Source organism: Pseudorca crassidens, chromosome 11 (assembly GCF_039906515.1).
Source record: "Pseudorca crassidens isolate mPseCra1 chromosome 11, mPseCra1.hap1, whole genome shotgun sequence".
Taxonomy (NCBI): Eukaryota; Metazoa; Chordata; class Mammalia; order Artiodactyla; family Delphinidae; genus Pseudorca; species Pseudorca crassidens.
In genome coordinates, this window is record NC_090306.1 from 96671946 (window position 1) to 96690174 (window position 18229).

At 45.0% G+C, this 18229-nt stretch overlaps 1 protein-coding gene across 4 annotated transcripts; it reads left to right on the forward strand.

The window, feature by feature from the left end:
• Positions 1 to 1133: 1133 nt before the first annotated feature.
• On the forward strand, positions 1134 to 16202 carry CBY1 (chibby 1, beta catenin antagonist). 4 transcript variants are annotated; one of them, XM_067698113.1, is made up of 6 exons: positions 1167 to 1273; positions 4535 to 4653; positions 12912 to 13027; positions 13959 to 14064; positions 14150 to 14268; positions 15540 to 16202. In XM_067698113.1, exons 2-6 carry the CDS (start codon positions 4620 to 4622, stop codon positions 15618 to 15620), a joined length of 456 nt encoding a protein of 151 aa, XP_067554214.1. In that variant the 5' UTR covers positions 1167 to 1273; positions 4535 to 4619; the 3' UTR covers positions 15621 to 16202. The 4 variants fall into 4 exon arrangements, with proteins under 4 accessions (XP_067554215.1, XP_067554214.1, XP_067554216.1 ...); XM_067698114.1 differs by lacking the exon at positions 4535 to 4653 and having other exon boundaries at positions 1134 to 1273; XM_067698115.1 differs by lacking the exon at positions 1167 to 1273 and having other exon boundaries at positions 4588 to 4692.
• The last annotated feature ends 2027 nt before the right edge of the window (positions 16203 to 18229 follow it).

Sequence of the window (18229 nt, forward strand, 5' to 3'; positions counted from 1 at the left end):
ATTTTAGTTAATTAAAATTTAAAAACTGAAGCAGAATAAACTTTAAAATATTGATTGTATGTTGAAATGATCATATTTGGGACATATGAGTTAAAACATTAGTCATATTAACATCATCTGATTTTTTTTTACTTTTTAAAAAATATGGCTACTAGAAAATTCTAAATTATATATGTGGCCCACATTATGTTTCCATTGGACTGTGCTGGGTTAGACCATGTGGTTTGGTTCTAGGACACGGAACTCTCCCCTTTTCAATGAAGTAACGTGTAGTTGGAAGAAAACTGCACTTGGAGCCAGAGACCTATGGGTCCTGCCCCTCCCTGGATGGATGACCTGGTGCACTCACTAAGCAGCCAGTAAATATCCCTTGAATGACCCGGAGTCTCTTCATTTGTCAAATGGAACCAGTAATACACACAGTTAGGATTTTAGGAGATCTGGAGTTGATACTCGAGTAGCTCTCTGCTCTTGCTCACTGTGCGACCCTGAAGCGGCCCCTGACCTCAGGTTCCCCAGCCCGTCAAAGCCGATGAGAGGCCCGGCGTGGGGAGGCTGGCAGGCAGGGTCACTGTCTGTCTGTTCATCTTACCTGAAGACATAGGCGGAATCCGACGAACTCGGGGCCTATTCCGCCACGGCTCCCTCTGGGGACCCTGTAAAGTTCTGGATGGGACACCCGACACCCGTTGTCCCCACATCCACCAGGAAGGGGTGCGCTTTGTTTTGTGGTCTGGGAGGAGGAAGAGGAGGAGGGACGTCGGGGAGAGGCCCATTTTGCGTTTGTAAGTCCTGACGTTCTCCAGGCAACGCGGGCCGCAGCCACCACTCGCACCTTTCCCACGACAACGGAGGCGTGGCGAGCCTCCACCTCATCCCGAGACGCCGTTACCACGGCGACGGCCCCTGTAGGCGGGGGAGACCAGACCCAGGGGTTTGTGGGGAGGGTGAGTGGTTCCTCGTTCTAGCCTGTAGCACGGGGCATGGAAGTGACTCCAGAAGACACTGCCTTTGTGGATTCTATTAAATATATCGGGGGTAGTCCTCAAGAGTTTCTGGTGCTTTGCGTAGGCTCGCGCTGGGGATCGTGCCGTGTCGGGTACCCCCACCTCCCTCGGTGGTAGAGCCCGGCGGGGCTGCGTGTGCGCGTGCGCGCGGCCCGCGGACTGGAGGCGCTGGCGGTCGAGGTCGCGGCGGGGGACGTGGCCTCTGCTGGGTACCCAGCGGGAGGTCGGGGGGTTCTCTTGGAACCTCAGCTTCTGGGGCACGTCAGGTACGTCTCCGAGCCCGGCGTCGCCCGAGGGCCTGAGGAGGGTTGGGATCCCCGGGCGTTCCCCAGGGGACCCAGGGCCTCTCCGCAGCTGGGGCAGCCGGAGGGCGCGGAGCAGGGGGCGGGGGCCGGGTTTACCGCAGGCCCGTCACCTCCTTTATCCAAGTGTGTTTCCTCCTTTGTAAATTGGGGTGGTAGTTCCTCTCATAAGTCAGCTGTGAAGGTGATTAACGAGAGCTTGCGAACGAACGTTTGTTCGCTACCGTTAGTTTACAGCCCTGGGTGGGCGTGTACCTGCATGGCTTATACTTGGTTGGCTCTGAACTCTTCGAGAATCCGATGAAAGCCAGAGACTGCTTCCTCACCTTCTTGTTAGATTAAAATAAGATAATGTATTTTATCGCCCATTGCAAACTGTAAAGCGTTGCACAGTGTTGAAGTGATTATTATCATCAGCGCAGACGAGTAGACCTTATTTGAAGCCCAATTCCACCACCTTCCCACGGCGTGACTGGGAACAAGTTACTTAACTTCTCTAAGCCTCAGTTTTCTGATCTGTAGACAGGAACAAACTACTTGATCTACTTCTGCCAGGGTTGTTTGTGAGCATCAAGTGCGACAGTTTTTTTAAAACACTAAAGCACAAAAAACAGTCTGTGAGTGGGTACTATTGTTATGCCTGGGGCCCAGGGAAGGTAAGTTGCAGGGTCCCACTGGGGTTGAGAAGCAGAGCAATGGTTGGAACCTAGAAGCTCTCCTTTGTGCTGAGCCCTTTCTCTCCAGGGAGTTCCACTGGAAAGAAGGCTTCCTTGGGCCAAGGGTACAGCTGGGACCTCTTGGTCCATACTAATGTTCTAGGATCCCAGGATCTCAGCCAGAGCTGTTTGTGGATGAGTGGATCTGACTTAAAAGCTAGTCCAGACCCTTCCTTTTCCTCATCTGTAATATATTGGTGACGGTGCTTGGCTTAAGTGTTGTGAGAATTAGTGAGGTCATGCGTGAAGTGCCCTGTTAAAACCTGGAGGAATAAAGTAACTTGGCCGGGGTTTAGCCGGCAACTGAGGGGCAGAGCCAGGCCTAGAACTTGGTCTGTTGTGTCCAGGTGATATGCTCAGGCTTAGTGCTCTTAGCACCACTGTGGGCTTTGCAAGAACAACTTGGCTTATTTTTCCTTCTTCAATTGGTCTCCAGATCTTGGAGGGGCAGGGACTGCTTTTTATTTGGTTTTTTTGTTCATTTGTTTTTTCATAAGTAATATATGGATATATTATTATCATTGTAATAATTCAGTAAATCCAGAAATATATTTCTTTAATATAACTTTATATTGTAACATGAAATTGCCACTATTTGGCTTTTTTTTTACCTTTAAAATGGCAAATTCAGGGAATTCCCTGGTGGTCCAGTGGTTAGGACTCGGTGCTCTCACTGCCAGGGGCCCAGGTTCCATCCCTAGCTGGGGAGTTAAGATCCTGCAAGCTGAGCGACTCGGCCAAAAAAAATTAGAATTAAAATTAAAAGTTTTTAAAAATGGCAAATTCAGTTGAGTCAGCCATCCTACTTCCTTTCCCAGATTTAACCACTGTGTGCAGTTTATCCCTCCAAATCTTTTTTATTTAGCGACCTATATGCTCACTTTTTATTTTCTTTTTGTCTTATGTGAGATTATAGTATACACATTGTTCTGTCGCTTGCTTTTTTTAAAAAAATTAATTAATTAATTAACTTTTGGCTGCGTTTGGTCTTCGTTGCTGTGGGCAGGCTTTCTCTGGTTGCAGAGAGCAGAGGCTACTCTTTGCTGCGGTGCGCGGACTTCTCTTTGGACTTCTCAAGCCACTTCTCGTGGCTTCTCTTGTTGCGGAGCATAGGCTCTAGGCATGTGGGCTCAGTAGTTGTGGCTCTTGGGCTCTGGAGCGCAGCCTCAGCAGTTGTGGTGCACGGGCTTAGTTGCTCTGCGGCATGTGGGATCTTCCCGGAACAGGGCTCGAACCTGTGTCCCCTGCATTGGCAAGCAGATTATTAACCACTGCACCACCAGGGAAGTCCCTCGCTTGCTTTCTTAATGTTAGAGGGGTCCATGTACAGCTGTCTCTCTGTCTTTACTTGACGTCTCGGACTCCCTTATAAGAATGTGCCACGATATATTTGGCTACACCAACCATTAGTAGGCATTTTGAATTGTTTCTTATTTTTCGCTGTTATCAACAATAGAGAACATTTGCGTGAACATGTCCAATTCTTTCTGGAGGAGAGTTTTTAGAAGCGTGGGCACATGAAAAACTTTGCTAGCTTTTGCCTAATTGAAAAAATGATAGCATCTTATGTTTCCACGAAGAGTAAATGAAAGTATCTTTTTCTCCATACCCTCACCAGCATTGGATATTCTTGAGCTCTTAAATTTTGCCAATGTGATGGATGAAAATGCTTCCTTTTATGATGTACCCCACAAGGTTTTTTAAATTTTTCTTTTGATTTTTTTAATTAAAAAATTTTTAATTTAAAAAAATTTTTTGAATTTTTAAAATTTTTTTTTATTTTTAAATTTTATTTATTTATTTAATACATTTATTTATTTATTTATCGCTGCATTGGGTCTTCATTGCTGCGCGTGTGCTTTCTCTTGTTGCGGCAAGTGGAGGCTACTCTTTGTTGTGGTGCGTGGGCTTCTCATTGTGGTGGCCTCTCTTGTTGCGGAGCATGGGCTGTAGGCACACGGGCTTCAGTAGTTGCAGCACGCGGGCTCAGTAGTTGTGGCTCGTGGGCTGTAGAGTGCAGGCTCAGTAGTTGTGGTGCATGGGCTTCGTTGCTGCGCGGCATGTGGGATCTTCCTGGACCAGGGATCGAACCCATGTGCCCTGCACTGGCAGGAGGATTCTTAACCAGTGTGCCACCAGGGAAGTCTCCCCCACAAGTTATTAATACAAGGATAATTTGGTATACATCTTTAGCCAGCTGACCATGGCTGTGGACCTTGGGAAAATTGGATAACTTCTCCGAGCCCTAGTTTTCTCATCTCTGATATGGACAGGAAAATTACCTTATGGGGTTACTACAGGGAATAAAAGAAATATATGAAGTGTGCCTAGCATTGTGTCCAAACCCTAGTGGATAAGCAGGAAGTGATATTAGTTAGTTTTTGTTGTGACCTTTTCTTTTTTGAGTTAAAAATCTTTCTTCCTGGATATTCCCATTTCATTCCTGTTCTGCTCTCTGTAGACATAAGGTTAATTGTCTTCCTTCTTCCACCCTTTTTCTTTTCTCCAGCAGAAGCAATGCCAGGGGCTTCCACTGTGTTTTGGATGATATGATAGCATAGCTTCAAATTCCCTCATCATCTTAGTCCTCAGTGATGTCCTGTCCACCACCAAGCTGGAATGATTCTGGTTTGTCCAAGTCCTAAAGTGTCAAATGCCATCTTCCAGGTTGTGGGCCTACCGCTATTTGTTGTTGGTTTTTTTTTTTTTGAATTTTATTTAATTTATTTTTTTTATACAGCAGGTTCTTATTAGTCATCAGTTTTATACACATCAGTGTATACATGTCAATCCCAATCGGCCAATTCATCACACCACCACCACCACCCCCGCCACTTTCCCCCCTTGGTGTCCATACATTTATTCTCTACATCTGTGTCTCAATTTCTGCCCTGCAAACCAGTTCATCTGTACCATTTTTCTAGGTTCCAGATATATGCGTTAATATACGATATTTGTTTTTCTCTCTCTGACTTACTTCACTCTGTATGACAGCCTCTAGATCAATCCATGTCTCAAAAAATGACCTAATTTTGTTCCTTTTTATGGCTGAGTAATATTCCATTGTATATATGTACCACATCTTCTTTATCCATTTGTCTCTTGATGGGCATTTAGGTTGCTTTCATGACCTGGCTATTGTAAATAGTGCTGCAATGAACATTGGACTGCGTGTGTCTTTTTGAATTATGGTTTTCTCTGGGTATATGCCCAGTAGTGGGATCGCTGGATCATATCGTAATTCTATTTTTAGTTTTTTACGGAACCTCCATACTGTTCTCCATAGTGGCTGTATCAATTTACATTCCCACCAACAGTGCAAGAGGGTTCCCTTTTCTCCACACCCTCTCCAGCATTTGTTGTTTGTAGATTTTCTGATGATGCCCATTCTAACTGCTGTGAGGTGATACCCTCATTGTAGTTTTGATTTGCATTTCTCTAATAATTAGTGATGTTGAGCAGATTTTCATGTGCTTCTTGGCCATCTGTATGTCTTCTTTGGAGAATTGTCTATTTAGGTCTTCTGCCCATTTTTGGATTGGGTTGTTTGTTTCTTTAATATTGAGCTGCATGAGCTGTTATATATTTTGGAGATTAATCCTGTGTTGATTTGTTTGCAAATATTTCCTCCCATTCTGAGGGTTGTCTTTTTGTCTTGTTTATGGTCTCCTTTGCTGTGCAAAAGCTTTGAAGTTTCATTAGGTCCCATTTGTTTATTTTTGTTTTTATTTCCATTACTCTAGGATGTGGATCAAATAAGATCTTGCTGTGATTTATGTCAAAGAGTATTCTTCCTACGTTTTCCTCTAAGAGTGTTATAGTGTCCGGTCTTAACATTTAGGTCTCTAATCCATTTTGAGTTTATTTTTGTGTATGATGTTAGGGAGTGTTCTAATTTCATTCTTTTACATATAGCTGTCTAGTTTTCCCAGCACCACTTATTGAAGACACTGTCTTTTCTCCACTGTATATCCTTGCCTCCTTTGTCATAGATTAGTTGACCATACGTGTGTGGGGTTATCTCTGGGCTTTCTATCTTGTTCTATTGAGCTATGTTTCTGTTTTTGTGCCAGTACCATATTGTCTTGATTAGTGTAGCTTTGTAGTATAGTCTGAAGTCAGGGAGTCTGATTCCTCCAGCTCCGTTTTTTTTCCTCAAGAGTGCTTTGGCTATTCGGGGTCTTTTGTGTCTCCATACAAATTTTAAGATTTTTTTGTTCGAGTTCCATAAAAAATGCCATTGGTAATTTGATAGGGATTGCACTGAATCTGTAGATTGCTTTGGGTGGTAGAGTCATTTTCACAATATTGATTCTTCCAATTCAAGAACGTGGTATATCTCTCCATCTGTTGGTATCATCTTTAATTTCTTTCATCAGTGTCTCGTAGTTTTCTGCATACAGCTCTTTTGTCTCCCTAGGTAGGTTTATTCCTAGGTATTTTATTCTTGTTGTTGCAGTGGTAATGGGAGTGTTTCCTTAATTTCTCTTTCAGATTTTTCATCATTAGTGTATATAGGAATGCAAGAGATTTCTGTGCATTAATTTTGTAAACTGCAACTTTACCAAATTCATTGATTAGCTCTAGTAGTTTTCTGGTGGCATCTTTAGGATTCTCTATGCATAGTATCATGTTCTCTACAAACAGTGCCAGTTTTACTTCTTCTTTTCCAGTTTGTATTCCTTTTATTTCTTTTTCTTCTCTGATTGCCGTGGCTAAGACTTCCAAAACTATGTTGAATAATAGTGGTGACAGTGGACATCCTTGTCTCCTTCCTGATCTTAGAGGAAATGCTTTCAGTTTTTCACCATTGAGAATGATGTTTGCTGTGGGTTTGTCATATATGGCCTTTATTATGTTGAGGTAGGTTCCCTCTATGCCCACTTTCTGGAGAGTTTTTTTCATAAGTGGTTGTTGAATTTTGTCAAAAGCTTTTTCTGCATCTGTTGAGATGATCATATGGGTTTTATTCTTCAGTTTGTTAACATGGTGTATCACATTGATTGATTTGCGTATATTGAAGAACGCTTGCATTCCTGGGATAAATCCCACTTGATCATGGTGTATGATCGTTTTAATGTGTTGTTGGATTCTGTTTGCTAGTATTTTGTTGAGGATTTTTGCATCTGTGTTCATCAGTGATATTGGCGTGTAGTTTTCTTTTTTTGTGACATCTTTGTCTGGTTTTGGTATCAGGGTGATGGTGGCCTCATAGAATGAGTTTGGGAGTGTTCCTTCCTCTGCAGTTTTCTGAAAGAGTTTGAGAAGGATGGGTGTTAGCTCTTCTCTAAATGTTTGCTAGAATTCACCTGTGAAGCCATCTGGTCCTGGACTTTTGTTCGTTGAAAGATTTTTAAACACGGTTTCAATTTCATTACTTGTGATTGGTCTGTTCATATTTTCTATTTCTTCCTGGTTCAGTCTTGGAAGGTTATACCTTTCTAAGAATTTGTCCATTTCTTCCAGATGGTCCATTTTATTGGCATAGAGTTGCTTATAGTAGTCTCTTAGGGTGCTTTGTATTTCTGTGATGTCTGTTGTAACTTCTCCTTTTTCATTTCTAATTCTATTGATTTGAGTCCTCTCCCTGTTTTTCTTGATGAGTCTGGCTAATGGTTTATCAACTTTGCTTATCTTCTCAAAGAACCAGCTTTTAGTTTTATTGATCTTTGCTATTGTTTTCTTTGTTTCTATTTCATTTATTTCTGCTCTGATCTTTATGGTTTCTTTCCTTCTGCTAACTTTGGGTTTTGTTTGTTCTTCTTTCTCTAGTTCCTTTAGGTGTAAGGTTAGACTGTTTATTTGAGATTTTTCTTGTTTCTTGAGGTAGGCTTGTATAGCTATAAACTTCCCTCTTAGAACTGCTTTTGCTGCATCCCATAGGTTTTGGATCATCGTGATTTCATTGTCATTTGTCTCTAGGTATTTTTTGATTTCCTCTTTGATTTCTTCAGTGATCTCTTGGTTATTTAGTAACGTATTGTTTAGCCTCCATGTATTTGTGTTTTTACGTTTTTTCCCTGTAATTCATTTCTAATCTCATAGCGTTGTGGTCAGAAAAGATGCTTGATATGATTTCAATTTTCTTAAATTTACTGAGGCTTGATTTGTGACCCAAGATGTGATCTATCCTGGAGAATGTTCCATGTGCACTTGAGAAGAAAGTGTAATCTGCTATTTTTATATGGAATATCATATAAATACCAATTACATCTAACTGGTCTATTGTGTCATTTAAAGCTTCTGTTTCCTTATTTATTTTCATTTTAGATGATCTGTCCATTGGGGTAAGTGAGGTGTTAAAGTCCCCCACTATTATTGTGTTACTGTCAATTTCCTCTTTTATAGCTGTTAGCAGTTGCCTTATGTATTGAGGTGCTCCTATGTTGGGTGCATATGTATTTATAATTGTTTTATCTTCTTCTTGGATTGATCCCTTGATCATTATGTAGTGTCCTTCCTTGTCTCTTGTAACATTCTTTATTTTAAAGTCTATTTTATCTGATACGAGTATTGCTACTCCAGCTTTCTTTTGATTTCCATTTGCATGGGATATCTTTTTCCATCCCCTCACTTTCAGTCTGTATGTGTCCCTAGGTCTGAAGTGGGTCTCTTGTAGACAGCATATAGATGGGTCTTGTTTTTGTACCCATTCAGCAAGCCTGTGTCTTTTGGTTGGAGCATTTAATCCATTCACGTTTAAGGTAATTATCGATATGTATCTTCCTATGACCATTTTCTTAATTGTTTTGGGTTTGTTTTTGTAGGTCCTTTTTCCTCTCTTGTGTTTCCCACTTAGAGAAGTTCCTTTAGCATTTGTTGTAGAGCTGGTTTGGTGGTGCTGAATTCTCTTAGCTTCTGCTTGTCTGTAAAGCTTTTGATTTCTCCATGGAATCTGATTGAGATCCTTGCCGGGTAGAGTAATCTTTGCTGTAGGTTCTTCCCTTTCATCACTTTAAGTATATCATGCCACTCCCTTCTGGCTTGTAGAGTTTCTGCTGGGAAGTCAACTGTTAACCTTATGGGAGTTCCCTTGTATGTTATTTGTCATTTTTCTCTTGCTGCTTTCAGTAAGTTTTTCTTTGTCTTTAATTTTTGCCAGTTTGATTACTATGTGTCTTGGCGTGTTTCTCCTTGGGTTTATCCTGTATGGGACTCTCTGCGCTTCCTGGACTTGGGTGGCTCTTTCCTTTCCCATGTTAGGGAAGTTTTCGACTATAATCTCTTCAAATATTTTCTCTGGTCCTTTCTCTCTCTCTTCTCCTTCTGGGACCCCTATAACACGAGTGTTGTTGCGTTTAGTGTTGTCCCAGAGGTCTCTTAGGCTGTCTTCATTTCTTTTCATTCTTTTCTTTTTATTCTCTTCCGCAGCAGTGGATTCCACCATTCTGTCTTCCAGAATGTTATCTGTTCTTCTGCTTCAGTTATTCTGCTATTGATTCCTTCTAGTGTAGTTTTCCTTTCAGTTATTGTATTGTTCATCTCTGTTTGTTTGTTCTTTAATTCTTCTAGGTCATTGTTAAACATTTCTTGCATCTTCTCCATCTTTGCCTCCATTCTTTTTCCGAGGTCCTGGATCATCTTCACTATCGTTATTCTGAATTCTTTTTCTGGAAGGTTGCCTATCTCCACTTCATTTAGTTGTTTTTCTGGGGTTTTATCTTGTTCCTTCATCTGGTACATAGTCCTCTGTCTTTTCATCTTGTCTGTCTATCTGTGAATATGTTTTTTGTTCCACAGGCTGCAGGCCTGTAGTTCTTGCCTCTGCTGTCTGCCCTCTGGTGGATGAGGCTATCTAAGAGGCTTGTGCAAGTTTCCTGATGGGAGAGACTGGTGGTGGGTAGAGCTGACTGTTGCTCTGGTGGGCAGAGCTCAGCAAAACTTTAATCCAATTGACTGCTGATGGGTGGGGCTGGGTTCCCTCCCTGTTGATTGTTTGGCCGGAGGCAACCCAACACTGGAGCCTACCTGGGTTCTTTGGTGGGACTAATGGTGGACTCTGGGAGTGCTCACGCCAAGGATTACTACCCAGAACTTCCGCTGCCACTGTCCTTGTCCCCACGGTGAGCCACAGCCACCCCTGCCTCTGCAGGAGACCCTCCAACACTAGCAGGTAGGTCTGTTTCAGTGTCCCCTGGGGTCACTGCTCCTTCCCCTGGGTCCTGATGCACACACTACTTTGTGTGTGCCCTCCAAGGGTGGAGTCTCTGTTTTCCCCAGTCCTGTTGAAGTCCTGCATTCAAATCCCAGTAACCTTCAAAGTCTGATTCTCTAGGAATTCCTCCTCCCGTTGCCAGACCCCCAGGTTGGGAAGCCTGACGTGGGGCTCAGAACCTTCACTCCAGCGGGTGGACTTCTGTGGTATAAGTGTTCTCCAGTCTGTGAGTCACCCACGCAGCAGTTATGGGATTTGATTTTACTGTGATTGCACCCCTCCTACCGTCTCATTGTGGCTTCTCCTTTATCTTTGGATGTGGGATATCTTTTTTGGTGAGTTCTAGTGTCTTCCTGTCAGTGATTGTCCAGCAGCTAGTTGTGATTCTGGTGTTCTTGCAAGAGGGAGTGAGAGCACGTCTTTCTACTCCGCCATCTTGGTTCAGGGCTCTCTACCACTGTTTTCTTTGTTTGTTTGTTTGTTTTTTGCGGACTCGCAGGCTCAGCGGCCATGTCTCATGGGCCCAGCCGCTCCGCAGCATGTGATGTCTTCCCAGAACGGGGCACAAACCTGTGTCCCCTGCATCGGCAGGCGGACTCTCAACCACTGCACCACCAGGGAAGCCCTCTACCACTGTTTTTAATCAGAAACACACACTAGTAAAACTCTCATGAGCACACACCTCTAAATGTCTTATTTATTTATTTATAAGTCGTTTATGCATATATTTCTGTACAGTGTATATATGTATTGTAAAGCTTCCGAAGAAGCTTCTAAACTTTTATCATTAATTTTAGTGATGTTAATTTCGGCATCACTGAAAACAGCACAGAATTTCTTCTTCATTTTCTCATTGAATATATGTCTTGCTAATTGTGATGAATTCCTACTTTGAGTTATCGTTTAATGATAGTTGACATAAAACCTTTTTTCAGATAGTCTTGAGAAATTCCCTCTTTTTTTGGCCAACTTCCTGTCAGATATGATAAACTCATTACTATTTCTATCTCATAATGTGGTGAAGGAAGATTTTTATACCTAAGAGTAGGAAAAGTGAGAGCTGTGGTTCTTTCTTTTTGCTCACCTGTGCTTTCATTATTGTTATCATCAGTCTACAGTTTTTTAGAGGGAATCTTTTTTTTTTTTTTTTTTAGTACACGGGCCTCTCACTGTTGTGGCCTCTCCCTCTGTGGAGCACAGGCTCCGGACGCACAGGCTTAGCGTCCATGGCTCACGGGCCCAGCCGCTCCACGGCACGTGGGATCTTCCTGGACCAGGGCATGAACCCGTGTCCCCTGCATCGGCAGGCAGACACTCAACCACTGCGCCATCAGGGAAGCCCGAGGGAATCTTTTTAAGCTACACATTAAAATTGGGTAATACATGGGAAGAAATGAACCATGACCCTGCTCTACACCACATACAAAAGTTAATTGCAGATGAGTCATAGTCCTAAATGTGAAAGCTGCAAGAAGAAAATTTCCAAAAGTTAATATATGAAAATATCGTGACCTTAGGCAAAAATTTCTTAAATAGGACACAAAAACACTAATCATTAAAAAAATATTTTGATAAGTTAGATCCCATTAAAATTAAGAACTTCTTTAATCAAAAAAGAACCAATAGGACTTCCCTGGTGGCGCAGTGGTTAAGAATCTGCCTGCTAATGCACGGGACACAGGTTCAAGCCCTGGTCCTGGAAGATCCTAACATGCCGCAGAGCAACTAAGCCCGTGCACCGCAACTACTGAGCCTGCTTTCTAGAGCCCGTGAGCCACAGCTGCTGAGCCCTTGTGCCACAGCTACTGAAGCCCATGCACCTAGAGCCTGTCCTTCACAACAAGAGAAGCCACTACAATGAGAAGCCCGTGCACCACAACAAAGAGTAGTCCCCTCTCGCTGCAACTAGAGAAAGCCCGCGATCAGCAACGAAGACCCAATGCAGCCAAAAATAAATAAATAAAATTTTAAGAAAAATTTAAAAAACTTAAAAAGAAACCAATAAAAAAGCAAAAAGGGGCTTCCCTGGTGGCGCAGTGGTTGGGAGTCCGCCTGCCGATGCAGGGGACATGGGTTCGTGCCCCGGTCCGGAAAGATCCCACATGCCGCGGAGCGGCTGGGCCCGTGAGCCATGGCTGCTGAGCCTGCGCGTCCAGAGCCTGTGCCCTGCAAGGGGAGAGGCCACGACAGTGAGAGGCCCGCGTACCGCAAAAAAAAAAAAAAAAAGGAAAAAGGCAAGTCCCAGGAAAGGCTTCATTTCTTGAAAATGGAGTATATATAGAAGCTGTTGCCCTAGCTGTGAGTCTTACCAGTGTTCAGGAATAAGTAGGATCACATGCCTTGCCCTAGAGTGTAAATCTGGTAATGCCAATTTGTGACAAAACTTAAGACAGGCCAGTTAGGCACTTGCCTGTGGTTAACATGAACTGTGGAGCCACACAGACCTGCATTCTAATACTCACTCACACTTAGGACCTTAGTCTTCCTAAACCTCATCTGTCAAATAGGTATAGGAAGAGGAACTAAACAAAGAGTGGTTGTGAGGCCTGAGATATTGCCAAGGTTTTGGCACTATGCCTAGCACATAGTGAGCACTCAGCACATGGGAGCTGAGGATTGTTACCCAGGATTGTTAATGGCCACGTGATGAGATGTGTGTTTTCATGATTCCGGGACGGGGCGCAAGGTCACTGACCCAACTCTTTGTATCCCTGACTTTTTCTGCCCCTAGGAGAAGAGAGCATTGACCTTCCCTTCATCAGGCCAAAGATGCCTCTCTTTGGGAGTACATTCAGTCCGAAGAAGACGCCCCCTCGGAAGTCTGCGTCTCTCTCCAACCTGCATAATGTGAGTGTCAGCATGGGGCTCGACCTGGTGTGCAGCGTGACTGGAGCATCGAGCCTGGTTTCTTATGGAAAGTGTGGTCCTCCAGAGGTATCCTCGTGGGAGGGCATCCTTTTAATTCATATTATTGTTATTGCTGAAAACATTTTTAAACTCCTTTTTGGGAATTATTGTCAGAGCTTGTTGAAGAACCTTAAAAGGTAGTCGTCCTCATTATCATTTTGGGGACCAAATGATGTTATCCAATTTGACTTCACTTGACTCCCAAGACTTGTCCAGGAATCAGTTTTACTCATGTCTAAGAATCAAATTTATTCTCAAAGGATGATGTTTTGCTATCATTAAGAGCGTTCAGAAGGATATATCACAGCTCCAAAGACAGTTTCTGAGCTCCTTGAGGGCAGAGGGGTTGCATTCATTTCTGTATATCCAGTACCAGTCCTGGTGCAGGGTGGGCGCTCAGTGAGCTGTAGAAACACTGAAAAACACATTAAAGAACAGCTCCTACTACTCCTTGGGCCTTAGCATTTTATGCCTTTCCCAGGACATATGTAGCTCCATAAGAAACAAATGATAGCTCGGGCTTATTACATTTAAAAAGAATTTTTCACTTTATTCAAAATTTACAGTAGGATTTCTTAAACTGCTAAGTGCCCTGTACATACGAAATAATTCAGTTTACAAATTTCAGCATATATAGCTTTTCCAGAAAATATCTATGGTATAAAGCTGTACGTTTCTTCTCTCTTACAGTTTGAAAGTTTTGGGGGTACCTTATTTAATTTTCTGACTTAAAAACAATCACTAAATATGCTGGGTGATGAGTATAGAGAAGAAATGCTTTGTTGGGATCACACCGTTAGCAGAAGAGGTGCTGGGCCTCGAGCCCCTATGCTCTGGCCTCCTGAAGCCAACATGCGCGTCTCCCCCACAGTTGGATCGGTCGACCCGGGAGGTGGAGCTGGGCCTTGACTATGGAACGCCCACCATGAACCTGGCCGGGCAGAGCCTGAAGTTTGAAAACGGCCAGTGGATAGCAGGTGGGCTGCATTTCCTACCATTTTGCCCAGCAAGATGGTGGAAGGAACCCCCGCCTTGTGACTGCTGCCTGTGTCCTTCCACCAGAGACAGGGGTTAGTGGAGGTGTGGACCGGAGGGAGGCCCAGCGCCTCCGGAGGCGGAACCAGCAGCTGGAGGAAGAGAACAATCTCTTGCGGCTGAAGGTGGACATCCTGCTGGACATGGTGAGGAGGGTGGTGGGGAGGGAAGCCTTGGCTTTCTTTAGGCAGGTCCACTGCGAGTCCTTTCAGCCAGCCCACACCTCTCGAGTGCCAGTTTGCTCAGGTACGTTGCTGTGAATCCAAAGATACAAAACCAAATCAGACACAGTCCCCACCCTCCAGGGCTCCCAGTCAAGTGGGGAGATAGACAGTAAACATAGTGACAGTGCCTCATGGTAAGGGCAGTGATTAAAGTCTTTCCACGGCCTGGTGTCCGCACGTGGGAGAGAGAGATTCATTCTGTCCAGTCGGGAGGATGTTGCAGGGGAAGGGATATTTGAGCTGAATGTGGAAAGATAAAGGTGGGAATGGAGGCTGGGATGAAGGCATTCAGGAAGAAGGACAGCCTGCTCCGGGCTGGGCGAGGTCCTGCACCACGCAGCCATTAGTCAGTGCCCCGCGCAGACCTGCCGACGGGCACTCTCTGCGTTGGCATCGGCTTCCTGTGGCTTTTAAAAACCCAACAACCTTTTGAGCCTAGGGCTGTGTGTGACGGTTGGTTGAGAGGCAGCAGAGCACACACTGCAGTGGTTAAGAGCAGGTGTCTAGAGCTAAAATTCCCAGGTCCCTGGCCCAGCTCCACCACTGGCTGTGTGACTTCAGGCAAGTTACTTAACTGCTCTGTATCTGTAAGAAACGTAGTCTCTTCAGCAATAAAATGGGCACGCTAGTAGGATCTACCTCATTAGTGAGTTAATAATATAAGCAAAGCTCTTGGAATAGCGTCTTGCTCAGGAAGTGCGGCTCCTCTGTTTCACAGTAAGCTGACCTCTGGAGTTTGTGTCTCTCCGTCCCTGCCTGGAGTGTCTTCCACCCTCTCCTCTAAAGACCACTGAAGGATTCTGATGCGGGAAGTGGCATGCTTTTTTAAACGTTTTTATGTGAGCCACGACTCAGAAGCAACTTAGACCTTAGTCCTTTAACCTTAAAATCGCCAATATTTGCCTTTTTCATCCCCTGAAACCTGGTGTGCTTTGCGCAGTGAGTGCCACGCAACCCTAGGTGATCAAAAATGTTGATAGAATGGATGGTAAATGTTCTTCAAGTGCTTGAGGCCCTGGGTCATCAGGAGGTTACTTTCTGCCCAGTTACCAAGGGCTTCCCGTCGTGGAGGCTGCCGGCAGCGTTAAGGGAAATGCCGTGGGGCTTCTCCCAACGCGCAGGGCTGGCCTTGCCAACCTGAAACGTAGCCCAGAAACGTCCTTCTTTATAACGGTTTGCTGCTCTGCTTCCAGCTCTCTGAGACCACTGCTGAATCCCACTTAATGGAGAAGGAGCTGGATGAACTGAAGAGTGTCAGCCGGCGGAGAAAATGAAGACCCCAAAGCCACCCGTCAGGCGCACACGGGGAAACCCTTCGTCAGAAGAGGAGGATGTGGCTGAGGGAATTTTTAGCCAAATAGTGGATTAGGTCCTGGGAGAGAGTATCATATAATGGGGCCAAAAGGCACTGGCCCCCTTAGGTTGGCAGTAGGAAGGTGACAGCGTAGTGGATTCCAGGCCAGTCCTGTGCTTCACAGCACAGCGAGGCCTCCTCAGGGAGGTCTGGGGTGACGGAGGCCTTTGGTGTCCTCCAGTTACTTAACACACCAATGCCCGTGGCCCAGGCTCACGCTTAGCGGACGGAGTTCGTCGTATCATCCCCTCACACTGTTGTGTGTGGTGTGGCATCAGGTGTACAGAGCCTTGTTGTTAGGGGTCTCAGATAAGGTCTCCTGGTTCTCTGCCCTTCAGGCCACTCTCTCCCTCCTTTAGAGAATACTTGTTCCCCAAACCCACAGCCTCCTCTGGCGTCAGCTCCTCAGCAGCAAGCACCGCCCTCCCACGGCAACGCTATATTTTTGTGCTACTTTCCTGTCTACCCTACTTTTTTAAATTAAATGATGTTCTATAATCTCTCTCTGGCCAAAGTGACTGAGAAGAGAAACATCAGTTCTTGCAGAAGTAAGTAATGGAGGCTGGGTTCTAAGCTTCCGATGCTCCATCCAAAGACAGGACTTTTAGGTTGTGGGGGAAGGTCACCGTTGCAGAAGAAGCGTTCCAGCCTCCTGGGCGTTGGCAGAGGCTGGTCTGGAACAGAGCAGTCTCTCTGCTCAGATTCCCCTGCCTTCCTCTTTCGGGGTGTTGGAACTAGCCTGGACCAGGCAGGGACCGAGTGGTTGGGATGGGGGCCTGGTTTCCTGGAGTGGGAATCTGTGTCTTCGAGTGAGCTGGGCTTCTCTGGCTGGGCGAGGGAGCCAGCCAAACGCAGTAAGAGGGAGTCGAGCTTCCAAAGTCAAGGGGGAAGCCGCTGAGGGTGGGGACACAGAGCCCCAGGCTTTAGCCCAGGGATGGCTGCTAAGGTCAGGACACCTGTTTCCCACCTGGACGGGGCTCAGGATGTTGCTCACACTCTCATTTCCTCCTCAGCTCAGCCCTGTGGAGCAAGGCCTCTCAGTCAGCGTGCCTATTGGCAGATAAGGAAGCAAAGCCCAGGAGGTTCAGAAACTGGTCTAGGATCAGACAGCGGAAGTGTGGGAGCCTGCTGATTCCCGGCCCACATTGAAAGAGGGGAGCTGTGTGGGGGGCTGCCTCCAATGGAGGCTGCTGTGTGTAGGCCACCCTCAGGGCCAGCTCCATGGGGGAGGGATAGAGAAGCATGATCTGTAGCCCCAGCCCATAACCTTCCTTCCCGATAATAGGAGAGACTAATTCAGAAGACATTGGAAAAGGATGTTATATGAGGGTGTAAATCTTCAGGTGCAGATAATAGGCGCAATTGAGTTTGCTCATTCCTAGACCAGTATCATTAGCAACCATTTACCCTGCACCCTGGATACCAGACATCTGTAGACAGTCCCCCGACTTATGACAGTTCAACTTAAAATTTTTCAACTTCATGGTGGCACAAAAGTGATACGCATTTCGTATAAACTGTACTTCGAATTTCGATAGTTTTCCGGGCCAGCAAAATGCAATACGATGCTCGTGATGCGAGGCAGCGGCAGTGAGCTGCAGCTCCCCATCAGCACGCAGTCACGAGGATGAACAGTCAACACACTTAAAACCAGTCTGGACCCAGACAACCACTCTGTTTTTCATTTTCATTTCAGTACAGTATCCAAAAAATTACATGAGATATTCGACACTTTTTGTAAAATAGGCTTTGTGTTAGATGATTTTGCCCGCCTGTAGGCTAATGTAAGTGTTCTGAGCACATGTAAGTTGGCTAAGCTACGATGTCTGGTAGCTTAGGGGTATTACATGCATTTTCGACTTATATTTTCAACTTATGATGGGTTTATTGGAACATAAACCAAAGAAGGGCTATATTTCTAATTCTCATGAGAATTTTTCAAGTTTGTTATCGTCATCCCCTGCTTTTAGATGAAGAAACAAGCCCAGCAATGTGATACAGCTGGGAGGGAAGGGGCTAGGACTGAAACCTTTGGAGTCAGGAGGGGCACGTTTGGTTGTCATAGTGACATGGGTCCTGGTCCCATCTGTACCACCACTGGCACCTGAGGGGGCTGCAGCCATGTGGGACAGCTCTGCAGTGAAGGAGGACTTGTATTTGGGGTGATGAGGGAAGCAAGCCGTTGGTGAGTTTCAGCAGAGGAATGCTATGATTGACTTAACAAAAAAGATCCCTCTGGCTTCTGTGTGGTCAGAACAGACTGAAGAGCTCAAGGCTGGGACCAGGGAAGTGGCAGCAGAGGAGGTGAAGTGGTCAAATTCTAGGCAGGAATTGAAGGTGGAGCCCACCATCAAATTGTAAGTTTGCTGATGGATGTGGTGTGTGATCTGAGTCAAGGATAATCCTATTAATGAAAATGTGTAAGAAATAGGAAAAAGAATCAGCTATATGTCACCACCCTAACCTTTGTTGGTTTATTCCCCCCCCCCCCGCCACTGAAATGCTACGTGCTTTCAGGAATTCCTTGGC

Excerpts from the sequence above, each read along its gene's own strand:
- CBY1 (XM_067698113.1), top strand. The coding sequence starts at position 4,620 with ATGTCCTGTCCACCACCAAGCTGGAATGATTCTG. Across the intron at positions 4,654-12,911 it reads ACCAAGCTGGAATGATTCTG|GAGAAGAGAGCATTGACCTT; the intron begins GTTTGTCCAAGT and ends TTCTGCCCCTAG. Across the intron at positions 14,269-15,539 it reads TGGACATCCTGCTGGACATG|CTCTCTGAGACCACTGCTGA; the intron begins GTGAGGAGGGTG and ends CTCTGCTTCCAG.